Consider the following 19665-nt stretch of genomic DNA (forward strand, 5'->3'; position numbering starts at 1 on the left):
TATATCGGCACATTTTCGTTTCTTTTTTAAATATTTGAAATTTCAAATCATTGTTCCTTGTTTGTTCCCATATAAATATATTTTAGATACAGTACATCTCATGTTTTCTTGGCTTTACAACAACATTTTATGTATGGTTTAAATAGAGTGCAAAATTTATTGCCTACTATATAGTTGTCAATTCGGTGGGGAGCCTAATCTCCTTCATGCATGGCTAAGATGAAAAAGGGTAATAATGTGCATTAATGTATCAATAATTTCCTTTTGTGTTATTTATTAATTGAGAGAATAAAATATGTTTTAAAAAATAAATCATCTATATCTATATCTATACTAATATAAAAAGGAGGACTTGAAATTTTTTTATAACCACACCACCAGATCCATTTTTCACCGTTAGATACACGTATCCAGTGGCCCAAAATATTTTTCAAACACCTCTCTCTCTTGCAATCGGACACGCCCCTGATTACGCTCTCCCGACGCTGGATGCCGCATCATCCCACTGCAAGACGCCGCTGCCGCCCGGCGCTGGAAGTCGCCTCCGCCCGGCCCAGGACGCCGCCCCTTCCGGCGCGCCGCCTCTGCCCAGGGCAGGACGCAGCCGTCGCCTCCCGGCGTAGGACGCCGCCGCCGCCGCCCCTCCACTGCGCTGCCCGTGACCGCCGACGCCGCGAGCCGACGCCACCTCTCCGCGTCCCGCCCGTGACCAACGCCATCGCTCCACCGCCCACCACCGCTGCCCGTCCAACGCGCTGCCGTTGCTCCACAGCGCCGCCCGCGACCGACGCTCCCGCTCCATGATCTCCACCGTGCTCCTCGGATCTCCACCGCCCACTGTTCGCCTCCGCTCCATTCTATGGGAAACCAGGTATGTATTCGTGTTTCTCCTCAAGATTCCAAGGTCACCATAGAGCACAATGCTTGCCCATCGTGTGTACATGTACGGTTATTCATAGCAGAGTCATATGGTACCTTATAGTGACAATATCTGAAAACCAAATTTAAATATAAAATATTTGCATGAGGAAATATGCATGAACATGGTTTCATGCAAGACAAGGTATTTGAATTCAATGGTGGCATGATTTTTGTGATGGGTTTCAGGAGGAAGAATGCTGTTAAATCTGAATTTTTGTGATGGGTTTGCTGCACTGCTTGTGTGTATGGTCTACAGAGTTTTGCGCAGTTCATTTGGAGGGGAGATTTGTGTGTAAGGGCAGTAGGGAGGTGACCTGATAATTTATTCTGATGGATGTTGGTTTTGCATGTTAGGGAGGATTAAGTCTAATGTTAGGTTTATCATTCAAATATTTTGTTGTTGGTGCACCATTCTAGATTATTAGTTGCTAGGTTTTTCTTTGTGTGGACTGTGGACTGGGGGTTCATAGACAAGACTTTGCATTTATTAGATGACTAATATGCCAACTTACCTTATGTTGATTGAGAATTTGGGACGAAGAAATATGCTGGTGATATTTGGAATAACAGGGCAGTGCTTCCTAAAGATTGGTAGGTTGCAAATTACATCTTACTAGATATAAAGACAACGCAACAGATATGAGGGTGCATTTCTATTACATATGCAATGGTTGTTTCCATAACAGTTCTCGGAGATAAAAACAGGTGGTTCCAAGAGAAGTTGGTCGTATGAACCCTGTGCCATATTTGATTTCTCAACTTGGTTTTTTGTTACTTCGAGACATCTGTCTAAAATTTTCCAGTGTTCGGCGCGCCTTCACGCCTCTAGCATATCTAAATGTAAACAATATCCATTGCTTCAGCATGTCACTCTAATAAGTAATGTGTTTTCCTTCTTGTCAGTCCTAAATATCTAAAGTATGAGGATACTCCTGAGTGGGTGAAGGTGGAGGGTGCGGGCTGGCAGGAGCATCGGTGCTGCTCCCGTTGGCTACGGTGTGGGCGGGTGTGTTTTTGGATCCTGCGAGATGGGAGGAGGTGGTCCTCCTTCGAGGCTGAGCCGAGGTGGGTGGATCTTCTGTTGCATTGTGCATTGGAGACGATGTTTACGGATTCAAAATTGCATTTTCTTGTGTCGTGTGGGTTTTGAGCTAGCAATTGTTGAAGAACTCTAGCTACAGTTGCGAAGATTGGTGTGTGCTCTCGTGCTTTCTTGCCTATCTTTAGAGCGGATAATATAAAATGGATCGATTGTTCAATTTTAATGATTTTTAGCTACAGGAGTTACGTTTGGTGGCTTTAATTTAATCAAGACTGAAAGTTTGCATTTTCATGACTTGTTCAACTTAACGCTTCGTTGCACTAGGCTTTACCCAATTACTGCACAGTTAGTATTTGAACTGTCGATTTGGTGGCATTTTCTGTGTCTGAAAACTATGATGCATTGTTTGGAAACTATGATGCATTGTTTGGAGATTCTTTGTGATGCATTGAACTCATGTTAAGTCTTGAAACTGACAAACAGAAAAGGGCAGCTAACAAGCTTCAGTGATTAATGGCCTCCACTGCAGAGGAAAAATGAAGGTGACTTGTTAATTACATTTCCAATGTTGCATTATGTAAAATTGAAACACTTGACTCAGAAGACAGGACTGTGTTCCAGGGTTGTGGCCCAAAACTTTTTGGGGCAAAGGAGGAGAACAAAGTCTCAAAGAGAACAGACAATCCAAATTGCAGCACTGATTGGTTCAGATTCTCCTTTTTCAAAATTTATTGGCCCCCATTTTCATTTTTGTGTTGTCATTTTAGTGGCATTGGCAGTTAGACTTATGTATTCAAACTCTCCTTTTAAGAGTGATACACCAATATTTTTGGTTTTCAGAAAAGAATGTATATACATTTTTTCATGCTACCCGAACTATTATTGTTCTTCATTCTTTGTCGTTCTCTTTCATCCTGTAATGCTGGTTTCTTATCTAGAGAGGATGAGGCATGACATATGTAATTGCTGTAATTTGTCACCTGTTTACTTGTCTGTTTTCTGTGAATGTGATGAAATCATGCATTTTTGGTTTCCCTTTACCCCCTATTCGATGATTTAAGAATCAGGTTGTAAGAAGCTTCAAAGATAATAATCTGTTTATCCAAATTTCAGTGAAATCCATGAGTCCTTAGATCTTGATTTTGTTTCTATCAGTAGATAGGTATATATTATCTGTCACCTTATTTGTGCTTGGCTGATAAGACAAGCAGGACTGCTTACTGAAGATTGAACATTCAGTTACTATTCTCAATTAATACTGGTGGTTAATTGTTCACAAACATTTTTATGAATGAAATTAAATGAACAAATATGTCCTGATCTATGCTTTAGATGGTAAAACGGAAGGTAATTTCACAAGGGCATCAGTTGAGAGCATGAAACAAATATATATATACAAGGTAAGTACAAAACATCATATGAGAAGGAATTCTTTAAATAACAAAAACCTGTTTTTTACATGATTTCTGATTGGGACATACTTTAGCTTTTGGAAATTGGAATTCTTACCTTTAGAGCAAAAATCACATGTTTTTGGTTGCAGTGTTCTAGCCTTACAGACCTGCCATTTTATAGACCAGTTCAACCTGAAGTTAGTGCTCTACTACATCCCGTGTTCTGCAGCATGAGATGTGCACGACCGATTTCGGACCTTGTTTGATTAGTGATTTATTGGAGCTCCAAAGAAAGGGGCTGGAAGTCTATTTTTAGATTATGTATTCACGTTTAGATTTTGTTTTTTAAAAGACCCCAAAGTTAAAGCAAGCAGCAGTATCTCAATATCTCATATCAGATATTCTGTGATTAGTACAAGACAAAGAATGGTATAGACAATATAGGGGCGTCGGGCAGCATCAAGATGACAATGTATTAAGCAAAAATCCAATGATAAGATCAAAATATGACTTGTGCAAGAGAAAACAGCCAATTCTTAAGATAGGCTTGTAATTTATGGTGAGTTAGTTGCAAGGAAATACCAATTGCTTATGTGCTGTCAGATTTTTCAAAATTGACTTGTGTTGCTGTTCTCCTTACATGATTACCTTGGCTTTTTGACAACTGGAGCTCTTTATTCTTGGTAAAAAAAAATGCTTCTTAATTACAGTTAATCATCATATTTTTCATGTTTATTACTATGACAAGCACGGACCGCCAATTCTGGGTGGTGACATTACAATCTTTCCAAATGAGGTTGATGTTGTGACAGTTTGCAAACCTGCATCAGTTCCAGTGAGTTCACATCATTTTGTTTAGGAACCTTCGTATACTATGTGATGCATAATAAAAATATACAACCATTCTTTTTACAACACAACAGTTTTTGATGTAAAGTCTTCCAGCTGGCATTTTTGTTGAAAGTGTGACCCATTAGTCAAAATATGTTATCTGAACTATGTAGGGTTGTATCAACTATTCAGTCATTAAGTCCTGAGTCATAGGCTTATAGCCAACAAGTGCCCAGAAAGATATATGTTAATATGTGATAGGGATTGCTTGAGTTATGTGCAGCATTCGAAGTATTTATTTTTATATAATATTGACGAGATGTGATATTGTATTGACGAGATGTTTACATAATTACATTCGAAGTATTTACTTTTATATAGGACCCAACAACTAATAATTGGTGGATAGGCACTGGTCCAGAATGCTATGCAATTGGATACTGGCCAAGTTCTATTTTCACAGCCATGAAAGACAAAGCAACAGGTTCATTTTCAGGTGGACTTGTTGATGGCCCAACATACAAAACGAATCCTTCAGCAATGGGCAGTGGACATTTTGCAAATGAAGGCTATGGAAAGGCTGCCCTTATCAGCAACCTTCAGTTTGTAGATGCTGCAGGCCATTACTTCACTCCAGACAACAAGAAGGCCATTGCTGGCACTACCAGAGAAGGATGCCACACAGTTGATAATTTTGGTCAGGATAGCACTGGCATGCATGCCTTCTTTGGTGGACCTGGTGGCTGTAACAAGTAGTGACTTCTAATAAATTTTAAAAATTTTCAGTTCTAATAAATCTAAGAAAAAAATTTCTTTGCCGCTCAGTTCTGGTATTTTGTTTGGGATCTTAATTTCTCTCTAATTCATTTCTCGGTCCTAACTGCATAACGGCTGATGCTTGCTTGAAGGGTTTCTGATGACTTATTTGTGCTGATTTAGTGCATATATCATATCATTGGTTCACTTTTTTATGCTATTATTTTGGAATATGCTGCACTGCAAATTTACAATTAATTTTGAATAGAATGTGCCACAAGATGCATCATTGCAAATTTGCAATTCGGCTTTCCCGAGATATGAATTATATTATTTTGATTCAGCCCATAGTTTTGTCAAATACATCATACATCAGGGCATTTCACTTAAACACTGATATGCTTGATGCTATATGCTGATACAGAATTGCGGAGGTAATTACTTTGTGCAATTACCAGGTCCACCATACAAGAGATGAACTCCATCATCATTGAATTTGATATCTCCAGCATCATAGCAAAATTCTCTAGTACTACTTGAAAAGGTGTTGTGTGTGCCTGGAGTTATGTACTGGTTGTCTTTGTTTATGACCTTAATACTCCTCACATAGGCAGCTTTTCCAGGCCCAACGGATGCCCAGTGTCCACTTCCCATTTCTGGAAGGTGCAATTGAACAGTTGGTCCATGAACTTGCCCACCCCAGAAACAAATCTTTGCATTTTCATTCATGTAACTGAAAATTGAAGAAGGCCAATATCCAAGTGGAGTTTTATCATGTCCATATGCTAACCACCAATTCCCAGTCTTTGGATCCTACAATATGCAGTGATTATTTGGCAAAATGTTTTACATAACGTAAAGTTGAATATTTAACCATCCATGCTATTAAGCGAAACTTACCTTTGATATGGTAACAATTATCTCAAACTGGAGCCCATTATAGACAGAAACCGGTTGTATTCTGCCTCCAATACCAACACTCTGACTGACTTGTACAAAACCAGGACAAATATGATCAAAGCATGGCATGTTGCTCGAATCAGCTTGCTGTCATAAACAAATGCAGTATGTGTAAATTAAACAGATCTTCTAAACAGTGTGACAATGTTTTACTAAAAAAAACAACACTAAATATATAGTTCAAATTCATGATGTGCTTTCGGATATTCTTACCCAGTAAATATGAAATCTTGCAAAGTTATCGCCACGGTAGTTTCGCCATACCTGAAAACAATAGGATTATTGCGCACATCAGAAATTTGAGGAATTTTTTGCTGAGCTGATTTTCTAATGCTACTTGTCACTGAATCAGAACTATTAGAGCAAACCGGATGACCCTGGATACAACTAATATTCATGTTGGGGCTTCAAAAACAAAACTAATATTCATGTTATAATAACTGCAATGAAAGACAAACATATCTACAAGCATAATGTACTTACGATAGAACCAGCACCGATTCCCTCATGATTTCCCTTAGGTCCGTTTACCATCAGTGCCCATGATGCGCTAAAATCATTGTCTCCTCGCACCTTTGGCTCATAAACATTGATTGCAACTTGTGTTCCATATATTTCATCATATGTTGTACACCCAGCTCTCTACATAGAAATTGCAGCTATGTTTATTACATGCATCATAAAAGTAATAATGTAGGATAGAGGAAAAACTGCACACAAAGCTGAGGTGAAAGACTCAAATGTAGAACCTGCTAGATTCAACTTTTTATCAGCATGCATATTAATTCGTTTATAATCGTCAATAAGAACAAATATATATGGGAGAACGAATATTGCACAAAAAAGTTATATCAAGATTTAACAGGACATCAGGTCTACATTTCATAAGAGTTTACATGACATTATGCTGCTACCGATTTATATTAAAAAAAAAACAAGATGCACATGCCATGTCACTAAGAAAGTTTCCGAAAAATAAAATTCAGAGGAAACTAATTAACTAAGAAATTAGCCTTATAAACACAATATTCTTAGCATAGCAGTTCGTGCCTTGATGGCACTGAGATAGTTGCAATGCACAATTCTTCACTCAGACTACGATACATGAAAATATATTTGGGAAACTAGTGAGACTCTTGTTCAGCTGTTGAGCTTATAAAGCGGGAACAAATAAGCCATTTTCTGAGGAAATCACAGTAATTAACTTTAGTAAATTTGGAAATTGGGCCAGGAGCCATATCTGGAATGTTGACCTGGAGAGAATCTTCCAAAACAATTCTTACATGTATGCAATGTAACCCTAGTTAAATAGACTTGCAATGGAAACAGAAAAGCAAAGGAAAACTCACATTGCAAAAATAATTTCCAATTACTTTTAAAGATTCAAAACATTATGAACACACTGTGACACACTGCCATGAATTTGATCTTTGGCACTGTCGGCATAAGATGATATTTTATAAATGCTTCTTTAATACTAATATTTATATCAAAATGCATAATTCAATAAATGTGTTTCTAGAAAATTGATTTGTTCTGTGGGCATGTATTTTCCGAGCCAGTATATATCAAAGGAACATTTCTAGTGTTATAATAACAAATTATTCAACTCTGAAAAGTATTCTTCTGACTGTTTTTAGGAGAAAAGAACATACCTCCCCTCCATAGCTACGGGTGTTGCCCATTGGATCAAAACTAAATTGTGTCTTCAGATCAACTTTACTGTTTTGTAACAATGGTATTGTTCCCTTTGGGCATGCAATGGTAGGCAGATGAGCCTCTGTCGTTGTAGTTTCTGATGAAGATTTGATCTTCAGCTCTGACGGATAAGAGGTGGGCTCCATCTAGTTGACAAGTATATAAAAAGAAAAAACTTGTAGAATAAATCAAATCAGTCATAAAGCACTATCAGGATACTATTTATTATTTCGAAAACTACAACGTATGCAGTCCAATTTCCTTTCCATCGACAATATAGAATAAACTAATTCTCCATTTTGTTTAATCAAGCACTTGATTTCCCTTGGCAAAAAGAACAGTTCAAGATGCAAGTCCAACCACAACGTTTTTTATCATCGAGCAAAATAGGTTTGAATATGTAACTTACTTATACTGCTCCCTCCGTTTTATAATGTAAGATTTTGCTTGTAATGTTTGACCATTTGTCTTATTCAAAAAATTATGAAAATATCATTTATTTTGCTTGTGACTTTAAGTACGACTTGTTATTTTTTATATTTGTACTAAATTTTTAAATAAGACGAATGATTAAATATTGTAACTTAAAAAGACAAATATCTTATATTATGAAACAGATGTAGTATTTGATTTGAGGGTTAGGACGAGAAAAACGAGGGTTGCTGATACGAAAGCCGAGAAACAAAACCTGAAATAGCAACATACCTGTATTCTGTGCCCCTTCAGTAATGGATGAGACAGTGCTGGTTGTTGATTCATATCGATGCAATGGAACACATCGCCATCTTCAGTCTATTGCGAAATTTGTATTGCTTGTTAGATGGACAAAGAAATTCTATATATGATAATACTTCTAACAAAATATGTACATCCATGTTGGATGCAGAGGCCGAATTGCATGATATTATTATCAAAAGAAATTAAAATTATAAGCAGATATGAAACGAAAGATGTGCCTTGAGTACTGTACCTCAATGATTTTGCTGACAAGTGCTCCATGTTTTACGTATCGTTCTTCTTGTCTTCCTGCTGCAAGCAGAAAATATGATATGAAAATTACGATGACTGGAAGCTCCAGTAGTTTTTCCATTGAGGAAGTTCAGTTGTTCACTGTTTTAGGATACATACCTACCATTTTATAGGACATGGAGGTTGTCTACAGCTCATACTGATTTAATATGGTAACCCCGTTTTAATAAGTGTGAACGGTCATGTACAGTAGTTGACTCAAAAGATATAGTTAAGTTAGAAAAAAACAAAGGATATGATGTATAAAATCTGTGAATGATGTACTATTAATAGCCAAATTAAATATGACCATTCCAGAAGAATAAATTGAATTGCTTAAGGGTATCTCATTTATTCAGTTGCCAACTAGGAGAGATATAGTGCATTAAAGTTAATCAATGCAAGAAAATACAAAAAATAATTTAATGTTTGTTAGAATATATATTTATATAATTATTGCATTTTGCACTAAGATATTGTAGCGAAATGTATATCATCGAATTGTTATTCAGTTGCCTCATTTTTGTTGTTGTAATTAACATAGTATAATGCCACCATAAAGATAAGAATTAGGGGGTGGTTTTGTTTAGGCTGAAAATTGGCCTTACCAAGATGTGACCATATCAAAATTTGTCATTACAATATTAAGCAGGGGCTTTTGCAAATTTGCCACTGGTTTTTCTAAATTGCAACGATGTCAGTCGAATAACAGTTATAGTAGCATTTTTGCAATTTTTCAGTGATAGTTTTGCAATATCGTTTTAAACCAGTGATAAATTTACAATTGTCCCTATTAATTAAGGTCTTCATCATAGTTGGTTTAAGATTAAAATGAGCCAAAAAAAAGTTTGATAGTCTTCTTTGGCTTCTAGCATAGGCATTACCAGAATTTATTACCAACTCAAATATTTGAAGAATGGACAAATTTTGGCAAGATACCTCAAACCAAACTGACCCTAAGTGACTATGTCATAGCGAAAAGGCTAACAGGTGAACGCGTGCGCGCCCGCTAACCCGCGTGAACGCAACTCCCTATTTATAAACTCTCCAAATAAAAATTATATATATATATATATATAGTTTTTGAGTGTATAACTTTGATATATAAGTACATTTTTCTATAATTATATTTTTGATGTAGATATTTTTCCTATTAGATAGTTTCATATGTTAAATTTGTTTCGATGTACAAATTTTCTATCTATATACATATAAACCCAAAATATAAAAATATTTACATATATAGAGTCGTTCATGTGGGGGTACGGACACACAAGAACGACTCTATATATGTGCATTAGATTGACCATGTCCATTAGATTGATCCGTTGGGTTTAGTTCACATTAATAATTAAGAATGATGTGGAAGCACAATTTAAAAGGTGGTACCATGAAAACACACAAAGAGAGAGGAAATTTTTTTATTAAATAGACATTTTTGCAAGTAATTTTATTACTAAACCACCGGACAAAAATTTTCCAAAACTGACCCTTTTGGCGTGCCTTTTGGCCACGCCAGTGTAGGTGGCGTGGCAAGACAACGCTACCACGCAGCCTGGGCGGTGTGACATGGCATGGTGTCTTGCCACGCCACCGACAATGGCGTGGCAAGCCATTTCGCTATGTCAATGGTTGGCATGGCTAAAAGGTTCATACGGTTAAAATAACTTCGAGAGAGAGGGAAGGGCATGCTGATATGGCTGTGGAAATGGGCCAAGTGGGCCGGAGTGCCTCTGCCTGGGCTCGTGGCACAATGGGAAGATAGGGAAGGAAATGGGCCACACAGAGGTTGATTTCAATTCAAACAAAGTTTAAATATTTTAAATTTGTATTTCTAGTCACCGAACAAAAAGCACAGGCTTGAGTGCGGTTCACTGATGAAGTAGTCACTATATGTTTTTTTCACTAATGTGGTAATTTAGGCAATGAGTTGACATGCATATATGGAAATATTGCAAACTAAATTGATACCACCACAAGATTAAACCATCACGTGCCATAAATAATGTATGCAAAGTTTTTGTTTTAAGAACAACTAAATTGTTTTAGATGAAATGAACAATAATTACAATCTCCGCGTGAAGAAAGTTGTCTACAGTTTCTAACAATCCAACAGCAGGGGAACAAAAGCTACATTACTTTTATTACGCCAAGGAAAAAAATATCTTGATTGCATCGACGAGGTGGACTTACAGTATTTAAAAATACTAATTTGGTTGGGAGTAACGTTAATCTGATTGGTTCAACTCAACTCTGAATCAAATAGTAGTACATTAAGTACTAATGGTTGATCGTCAACTAAGATCAACCAATATACCGTCTTTTCTCTCCACACTTAAAAACGTCTTTTCTCGGAGTACATGATAATGTTCTCGTTTATGCTTTTTCTCATATGTGCATATATGTTCAGTTATAAATAATAGGACAAACTCCGTGTAAACCACGTTTCCAACTAACCAATCAGAAATTCTTACCAATGAAAGTTTCAAGAACTGAATTCCCATTCGAAAAACTCCTCACTATAGAGATCTTTTATGGTGTTTACGAGATACAAAGAGTTACGAAAAGGTGATGCGACATCAACCATTGATCTGTGAGAAACAAAGCACGAAATGCATATTTTGTAATCAATGACAGTGGCGTAATTATATAGGTATTTTAGTCGTAATTATACTCAGTGTCAATAACTTGCACGTTAAAAAATATCGAGAAGTATCGTGTTCGTTGGTAGGAGGCAGGAGTATGCGTGCGTCTGAGCAGGAGATTGAAATGATACTGCTCATGGCCGAGGAAAGGGGCTTGTGCTGGCTGATGTGCTCGCGAGAGAACGATTTTTTTAAGGTAGCCCTTAATGATTCTTAGCCGTTTATTACTTTTGATTCAACGGATCTGATTTTCTTATACGATGGTAAGGCGTATAGTAGAAATTTTATAAAAATAAAATAAGATCACAATATATAACATTACGATAAATTGTGTGTAATATATCATATTAAAATAGATAAATTAGTGGATATATCTTACCGAAGTTTTAAATAAAATATTTAATATATTTATAAAAATATATACACTACTGCCCTTGGTAGCAATGCCCCAAGATAGACGAGAGGGCAACATGGGGTAGGGCTTGCGCTGTGCGGAGTGGCGTCGCTGCTCTTGGTCGAGACTGAGACGTGAAGATCTTTCATCAACCCTAATTCCAATCTATAACTTCACCATCGTGCAAATCTTCAAAGCGCCATGTAAATCATGCCGCGCGCTGGAAATAAACCGTAAACCAGAGAAAATCACACTAATGTGGTCGGTACCATGCAAATAAGTACCGAGTGATACCTTTTGTATCAATTATATAGTGCCGACGTGGTATATTTTTCGATTTTTTAACTTTTTTCTTTTCTACATAATTATTCTTTTACCCTTGGTATATAAGAAAATATAATATCTTTCATTAAGTATATTTCGTTACGAAGTGTCTGATATTTACTCTTTCTGAATGTAAACACTGAAAAGGTTCGGATCCGCCTAGCGATTAAATGTTTACAAATTTTAATTTTATCAAATAAATTCAGTCACTGCTATTGAATGATAATGTGAAGGGATACACGTAAGTCAAAAAATCATATACATGCCCTCCCGCCCTCCCTCTCTATCCCCCATGCATTGCTCGTTTATTTGGGAGAAGAATAAAAAATCAAACGTTTAATTAATAGCAAAACTGAAAAAGTTCTAATCACTGTAATGGGAAATGCTGGCACGAAACAGAGGTCACCTCTCTGCGTCAGTGTTCTGCAGAAAGCGTACGTCTTATGCGCGATAATTTTATACCATCCACAAACCAAACGTACATACTTCTCGGCTACGTACGCAGGCTGCCGTTTACACAGACGCAGCATCGTACACGCACCGTATATTCGTACCAGTGATTATATACACCAATGCAGCCTAGTTCCAGTTCACCAAACCAAAGCAGAGTTCAGAGCAGCAAACCAAACAGCTCGGAGAGCTAGCTCTGATCGATCATGGCCATTCCAAGTGCTCCGCTCGTCGCCGTTCTTGGCTGCCTCTACCTCTGCAGCGCTGTTCTGGCAGCACGTGAGCTGGGCGACGACGACGCGGCCATGGCGGCGAGGCACGAGAGGTGGATGGCGCAGTACGGGCGCGTCTACAAGGACGCCGCCGAGAAGGCGCGCCGGTTCGAGGTGTTCAAGGCCAACGTCGCGTTCATCGAGTCGTTCAATGGCGGCGGCGGCCGCAAGTTCTGGCTTGGCGTCAACCAGTTCGCCGACCTCACCAACTACGAGTTCAGGGCGACCAACACCAACAAGGGATTCATTCCGAGCACGGTGAGGGTTCCTACCGGATTCAGGTACGAGAATGTGAGCATCGATGCGCTGCCGGCGACCGTCGACTGGAGAACCAAGGGCGCCGTCACTCCCATCAAGGACCAAGGCCAATGTGGTAAAGAACAATTCAGCCACTGAAACATTTTACAATTATCTAAATTCTAAAAAATGTAGTGTATGATCCAAATTTGTAATTATTGTAGGTTGCTGCTGGGCGTTCTCGGCCGTGGCAGCCATGGAGGGCATCGTCAAGCTGAGCACCGGCAAGCTGATCTCGCTCTCCGAGCAGGAGCTCGTCGACTGCGACGTCCACGGCGAGGACCAGGGCTGCGAGGGCGGCCTCATGGACGACGCCTTCAAGTTCATCGTCAACAATGGCGGCCTCACCACCGAGTCCAACTACCCGTACACGGCGGCGGACGGCAAGTGCAAGGGTGGGTCCGGCAGCGCGGCGGCGACCATCAAGGGGTACGAGGACGTGCCGGCCAACGACGAGGCCGCGCTGATGAAGGCGGTGGCGAGCCAGCCGGTGTCGGTGGCCGTCGACGGCGGCGACATGACGTTCCAGTTCTACTCCGGCGGCGTGATGAGCGGCTCGTGTGGCACCGACCTGGACCATGGGATCGTGGCCATCGGCTATGGCACCGCCGGCGATGGCACCAAGTATTGGCTGCTGAAGAACTCGTGGGGAACGACATGGGGGGAGAATGGCTTCCTGAGGATGGAGAAGGACATCTCCGACAAGAGGGGCATGTGTGGCCTCGCCATGGAGCCTTCCTACCCTACTGCGTAGGAAAAAAAAACCTGAAGCGTGATGTGGACGAGATTCATACACATGTATAGGGATTGGTGAATAATGTGTGTTGTTTCATACTTGTCTGTAAATTGTGTCCAAACTATGTACTCCTAATTTATACTGCACTTATATATACTCGATGCATGGATGAAACGTACATCTATTGAATTTGGTAAGATTGGGCAAGTAATACGGGATATAAATTGTATTGTCAACTCATAATTTAAATTGTTAGTCACATGTAATCGTGGATCAACATGCCCTAGTAATCTAGAGATAATGTCTTGGTATATCTATGTAGGGTCCCTCTACAGTGCATTCTACTGATACTGATAGTGCTATAATACTAGTAAAATTAATCTTAGCTATTGATTAAAAAATATATTTTTGTACTTTGTTAATTAATTGATTAGTAGTACTTTGTTTTTTTGAAATAAAGATCATAATAAAAAGGATGATATTACCCCTATAAATTTCTACTACATCTAATATTGTCGGTACTGCAATTCTATCATAGTCATCCGATAAAAATAGGTTAATAATGTTAATTAAATTATACAGCTGATAGAATACACCGAAGATGGATCCATTTATTTAACATGCAAATTACTTCTATCGCTCGGATCTTACAAAGCTGACTTTTGGAAACAGGTCGCCAATCGGTTTATCTTATTAACTGTTCTTTGGAAATCAGTCAAGAGGTTGATCGTGCCTTCTAAAAAGTCTCTTGTCTCTAGTGAGATACCGGCCAGAGAGCACAACAGAGAACATAATCTGTCGTTCTCCTGTTGGAAAAATCTTTATCTAACTCAAATTAAAAAGGACTTCACAAAACCTCACCTTAAATCAGTTTTTGTCATTTGCAGTTGAAGACTTACATAATAACTTCAGTTTTTGTCACTGAAGTGTGATCTCTATACGTCCGTCTCAATTCTGCCATGAATTTAGGTACAAATACTTTTCTAAATTGATGGCCGAAAATTCTTGTAACTTCAGCCAAGTATTTATTTGTACTCGACGAGAACATAAGCTAGTGACACTTCAGTTAAAAAAAATATTTCATTTTACACAGTATGCTTAATTTGCGTATGCTGAATAAAGAAAAAACTCAGCATCTTGACCTCATTATACTTTCAGACAGAAAAGGCTGTAACCACTATACAAGACATCTAGAACAGTTTAACATAAAACCAAATTAGACATCTTAAATAGCCATTCTCTGATTAAGAATGCATCCTATGAATTTTATTCAGTTCAAATACTTTGCGGCGAATTCAGCAATGTTCTTGTCAGAGCTCCCTCCTTCCTGCATTGCCTCCTTAGCCTTGTTCATCAACCTTGCAGCATTTCGCCTGTAGTCCTCCTTCCGATCCCCATCCATCACCTCCCTGATGCACCTCTCCACCTCTTCCCTTCTCAAGGCGCCATTCTTGTCCATCCGCACCCGAACGCCCATGCCCCACACGCTCTCCATATACCTTGCAATAGTTGGTTGATCAGCCCAATGTGGCATTGCCACCAGTGGTACACCATTGGCAATCGCCTCCAATGTCGAGTTCCATCCACAGTGCGTCAGGAAACAACCTGAATGTCCCACGTATTTAAGTCAGAAATCAATGCATTTTATTAGTATGAGTAAATTAAGAGAGTCATCTTTACGCTTTTTCAAGCAAAAAATTCACATGGCTTTTTTACAAACGAAAAAATTTTATATATGTGTTTTTAGCGACCTAAAAACTAAAACATAAATTTCGGTGAAAATATTTCAAAATCAACACTAAATTTATGGCTGGAAAACTAAATTTTTGCTTATAAGTATAAGTAAGAAACGAAAAGATTTTTAGAGTTTTCGTTTGGTACCTGTTGACTTGTGAGCTAGCACCTCTAGCTGGGGGCAAAACGGTACAATTAGGCCTTTCCCTCCACACTCTCTACGGAGTTCATCAGACAGCTTGTTCTCCTCGTTGGACCTGACAACCCAGAGAAATGGCTTGCCGGAGTTGCACAGGCCATTGCCGAGCTCTTCTAGCTTGGCTGCGTCGAGGTCAGAGACCGTACCGTAGGAGACAAGGACGACGGAGCGAGGAGGCTGCTTGTCCAGCCACTCCATGCACGGCACGGTGCTCCTGAACAGGTTGAATCCGTACTCCTTGTTCGACGGCAGCCGGCCGTCGTCGAGGTAGAACGACGGCAATGACGGCCCGATCGTCTTCGCGCGCCATGTCGACTCCATGTATGCCGCCTCCTGCTCGATCGTTTCACGAGAAAACTTTGGTACATGAATCATGATGAGGTGCTTTGATTGTGATGATCAGCTCGCGTACCTTTGGCTCGAGGTAGGAGAAGGAGTTGACGAACACGTCGTCGTCGTCCTCCAGCCCGTCGAACTGCCTGACCAGCGTCTTGATGAAGGCAGGCTGCCAATCCGGCCGCGCGGCGAACGGGGGCATGTCGTCGGGTCCCAGCTCCACGCCGAGCGCTCCCCGCGCGTGCAGAGCGCTCGCGTCCGCCGGCGTCACCGGCAGCGCCAGGCGCCCCGCGCAGACCTCGCCGTAGACGAGGTCGACGGCGCACGGCTGCGACAGGAACGCGGCGGTCGGCACGCCGGCGGCGCGCGCCACGTCCCGCGCGAACGCCAGGTGCGGGTCGTAGACGAGCACGCGCACCGGCCGCCCCGCGCGGGCCTCGGAGTCGAGGAGCTCCGCGAGCGTCCGAGACCCGTTCGCCTCCAGGCTGCGGCAGTACTCCGCCACGTCCGGGCACGCCGCCATGCCGCCGGCATCGAAGCCGTCGGAGATCGCGGCCACGCCGAAGGGCTCCCCCGGCGGCGGCGTGGTGGAGAGCACGTACCGCGTGGTGACCAACGTCGGGCGGAGGCCGTGGCGTGCGAGGCGGCGGCCGAACTGGAGCATCGGGTTGGTGTGGCCCTGCGCCGCCGGGAACGGCAGGAGGAGCACCTGCCGGCGACCGTCGTCCTCCGGTGCGATGGAGGTGGCGGTGGTCGTGGCCGCCGGTGAGCTCGAGCTCGCCATGATAGGATTGTGCTGGTGGTCGCTGTGTCTTCTTCGTGGTTTTGAGAATATTAAATAGGAGTAGGAGTTTCCAGTGGAGTGGCGCCCAAGACTCTTTTCTGTGAATGGTCAAAACGTTGGCTTGACTAATTAAATGATGATAGACACGGTGACCAAACTGGACTTGGCATTTGACTTGTCATCGATGATGCACGTGCTGTATCGCTATCACAGATTGTTTTCTCCACGAAACCGGCAGATACCACACTGCTTCCTCCACGTACGCAGGGTCGCAGGCCCCCGTCTTACCCTTTTAAGCTAAAATTTAAATTCTTAATTTTAAATTTAAAGTTGATCTATTTCTGCCTTACCTTTTAAATAGTTAATAATATAAATGTATAAAATTTTATTTATAAATTATTTTTCTTTTATAAATATTTAGTTTGACTTTTTGCATAAAGAAATAAACAATCACTCCCACCCTGTATCACCGTTCTTTTTATCAAGCATATAGGCTCTGGTGGACAGGGTTTCACTTAGCGTGGAACTCGCGAAAACCGCGGTACCTCGTACCTGCGGATCCCGCGCAAATACCGCAAAAACCGCGATAAGTTTGAATCTAAAAATTTTGAATTTACAATCTATGGTTACTGCATGGTTTTGTTAAAACCGCGCGGTTTCTGTTCAAAACCGCACGGTTTTGGTAGAAAACCGTAGCTAGTGTAATCCGACAATTAAGTGTAAATTAATTTTAAAAAAAACTATAAAAATACAAGAAAAATAGAAAACTAGTACGTAACTATATTTGTGACATTTAGGACATGTTATATGAAAAAAAGAAAATTTTAACATATTTTTTTCTAAATTCTTGATAAATTTTGACATCAAAAGTATACTTACAACCAAACATTACGTATAAAACTAATAGATATTTACAAACATTTAGCTACATCAGTACATATATAATTTACTTCAGTTAGGGACTAAAAATTAACAAAAAGCCTACAACAAAATATTACTAGCTATCTACATCATAAATAGCTAACGTAATAAAAAATACGCCTTATGTATCGAGTATCAACTACATAATCAACTAAGTGCTGTAAACATTCAAATATATGTCTCATATATCAAATACATACTTAATTTGGTGCTATGAAGTATGAAAAATACTATGTTTTATTTTACCCAACCATTTTTCGGTATTGGATTTTTATTCGTTCGTAAATTTAGTTTTTTATCAATTTTTTCATCAAACATCATTACAAATCAATCTTTATATCATATATTTTTCTATAAATTTCCTTAAATTTTTTAATTTAGATCAAATATACGAACGGTTACCGTAACGAACTAAAATCGTGTCTTGACAGAGAGCGCGGTCACCGAGATAACCGTCGCGGTGTCGGCGGTAGCAGATCGCCACCGAATAACGGATGAACTGTCAGAATGGGTAGCACTGCAAAGACGGTCGATGAATCCAGTGACACGCAACTTTTCTTTACTATATGGTGGGCCCCAGTAGTTGGCACAGTGGAGCGTGGCTTGTGGTCTGTCCGCCCGACGAGTGAAGCGCAGCTCGTCAGCCTAGACATTTGGGAGCAAGTTCAATAGCATAGCTAACAACTGGTTCCAATTTATCTATACTTAATATAATAGTAAACTTTAAAAAATAGTTATTATAAAATATTAGTACATGATCCCACATGTCATATGCATACGGTGTCGTGCAGTCCGTATGCAGCTAGCTATAAATTAGTAGTCCACCTCTCTTCTCTCTCCCCTCTTATCTCTTTAATATATACTTATAATTGACTTATAGCCTGCTATTGTACCTGCTCTCAAGCTGCAGCATGGCCTGCGTTTCTTCCACGGTCACCGGTGGCGGCGGCCATACGGAGGTGATGGTAGATTCTAGGCGTCGCGGGCAACGGCAGAGGGGGCCCGCCCAGCGTTAGAGCCATATCGCGTTCGGTGGACGGTGGGAGATGCTACAAATGCACGCAGCACTATTGACGCCGCTGTACGACCATGACTGGCTGGCGTCTCAGGGGTGTCTATGGGCTAAATGTTTTAGCCTTATGTTATATCGAATGTTTGATATTAACGGCCCGATTGTTTTCACTAGGACTTTTTTAGCCTCTATGACATCGAATATTTGGACACTAATTAGAAGTATTAAATATAGACTATTAATAAAACCCACCTCATATCCTGGACTATTTCGCAAGACGAATCTATCAAGCCTAATTAGTTCATGATTAGTGAATGTGATGCTACAATAAACATTTGCTAATCGTGGCTTAATTAGGCTTAAAAAATTTGACTAATAAAATAGCATTTATTTACGCAATTAGTTTCGTTATCAGTCTATATTTAATACTCCTAATTAACATCCAAACATCCGATGTGACAAGGGACTAAAAAAAATCCCTAGATCCAAACAACCACTAAATGTGGACTAATTGTAAAACTAATTACAGAAATGAGAGTTAATTTGCGTGACAAATTTTTTAAGCCTAATTAATCCATAATTAGAGCATTTTTACTGTAGCATCATATAGGCTAATCATGGATTAATTAGGCTCAATAGATTCGTCTCGTGAATTAGTCCAAGATTATGGATGAGTTTTATTAATAGTCTACGATTACTTTACTAAAGTTCAGTCCCTTGTCCTAAACATCCTCTCAGTTGCCTCGTCCTTGTCCTAAACATCCTCTCAGTTGCCTCGTCCTAGCTAGCCACGGTTAGAGCATCTCCAACAACAGCATGACTATTTTTAGCTCTTCATTTGTTCATTGGCCAACTTGTTAAAAAAATTTCTCTCTTTCTACTGCATACTTCAATAGAGTCTTCATTTCCAACTCTCCAAACCCTAATGGCTACTTGCCTCCAAATAATACG

General features: G+C 40.0%; 3 protein-coding genes and 1 long non-coding RNA gene across 4 annotated transcripts; 2 read left to right on the forward strand and 2 right to left on the reverse strand.

Moving 5' to 3' along the window:
* The first annotated feature begins 603 nt into the window (after window positions 1-603).
* Window positions 604-2971, forward strand: LOC107304105. The gene is made up of 4 exons (XR_001550101.2): window positions 604-871; window positions 1825-1986; window positions 2447-2505; window positions 2585-2971. It is a non-coding gene; the product is annotated as an uncharacterized LOC107304105 (long non-coding RNA).
* Window positions 2972-5382: 2411 nt separating this feature from the next.
* On the reverse strand, window positions 5383-8692 carry LOC102707956. The gene is made up of 7 exons (XM_015836484.1): window positions 8573-8692; window positions 8308-8394; window positions 7560-7748; window positions 6388-6546; window positions 6118-6168; window positions 5845-5991; window positions 5383-5757 (listed from the first exon to the last, which is right to left on the reverse strand). The coding sequence occupies exons 1-7, from the start codon at window positions 8690-8692 to the stop codon at window positions 5383-5385; spliced, it is 1128 nt and encodes a 375-aa protein (XP_015691970.1).
* Window positions 8693-12629: 3937 nt separating this feature from the next.
* On the forward strand, window positions 12630-13868 carry LOC102721724 (senescence-specific cysteine protease SAG39). The gene is made up of 2 exons (XM_006652041.2): window positions 12630-13068; window positions 13157-13868. Exons 1-2 carry the CDS (start codon window positions 12630-12632, stop codon window positions 13744-13746), a joined length of 1029 nt encoding a protein of 342 aa, XP_006652104.1. The 3' UTR covers window positions 13747-13868.
* A 724-nt stretch (window positions 13869-14592) lies between these two features.
* LOC102708238 (UDP-glycosyltransferase 79-like) lies at window positions 14593-16791 on the reverse strand. The gene is made up of 3 exons (XM_006653132.3): window positions 16074-16791; window positions 15610-15994; window positions 14593-15333 (listed from the first exon to the last, which is right to left on the reverse strand). The coding sequence occupies exons 1-3, from the start codon at window positions 16779-16781 to the stop codon at window positions 14999-15001; spliced, it is 1428 nt and encodes a 475-aa protein (XP_006653195.2). The 5' UTR covers window positions 16782-16791; the 3' UTR covers window positions 14593-14998.
* Window positions 16792-19665: the final 2874 nt, after the last annotated feature.

This window comes from Oryza brachyantha, chromosome 4 (genome assembly GCF_000231095.2).
Source record: "Oryza brachyantha chromosome 4, ObraRS2, whole genome shotgun sequence".
In the NCBI taxonomy this organism is placed as follows: domain Eukaryota; kingdom Viridiplantae; phylum Streptophyta; class Magnoliopsida; order Poales; family Poaceae; genus Oryza; species Oryza brachyantha.

What these genes read in the sequence shown, in the direction of transcription:
- LOC102707956 (XM_015836484.1), bottom strand. Translation starts at nt 8,692, where the DNA reads ATGGAAAAACTACTGGAGCTTCCAGTCATCGTAATTTTCATATCATAT. An exon ending in CCCGTAGCTATGGAGGGGAG is followed by an intron (nt 6,547 to 7,559) that starts GTATGTTCTTTT and finishes ATTTCTATGTAG; the next exon opens with AGAGCTGGGTGTACAACATA. An exon ending in CAAGATTTCATATTTACTGG is followed by an intron (nt 5,992 to 6,117) that starts GTAAGAATATCC and finishes TGTTTATGACAG; the next exon opens with CAAGCTGATTCGAGCAACAT.
- LOC102721724 (XM_006652041.2), top strand. Translation starts at nt 12,630, where the DNA reads ATGGCCATTCCAAGTGCTCCGCTCGTCGCCGTTCTTGGCTGCCTCTAC. An exon ending in CAAGGACCAAGGCCAATGTG is followed by an intron (nt 13,069 to 13,156) that starts GTAAAGAACAAT and finishes TAATTATTGTAG; the next exon opens with GTTGCTGCTGGGCGTTCTCG.
- LOC102708238 (XM_006653132.3), bottom strand. Translation starts at nt 16,781, where the DNA reads ATGGCGAGCTCGAGCTCACCGGCGGCCACGACCACCGCCACCTCCATC. An exon ending in TCTCCTACCTCGAGCCAAAG is followed by an intron (nt 15,995 to 16,073) that starts GTACGCGAGCTG and finishes ACGATCGAGCAG; the next exon opens with GAGGCGGCATACATGGAGTC. An exon ending in GCTAGCTCACAAGTCAACAG is followed by an intron (nt 15,334 to 15,609) that starts GTACCAAACGAA and finishes TGGGACATTCAG; the next exon opens with GTTGTTTCCTGACGCACTGT.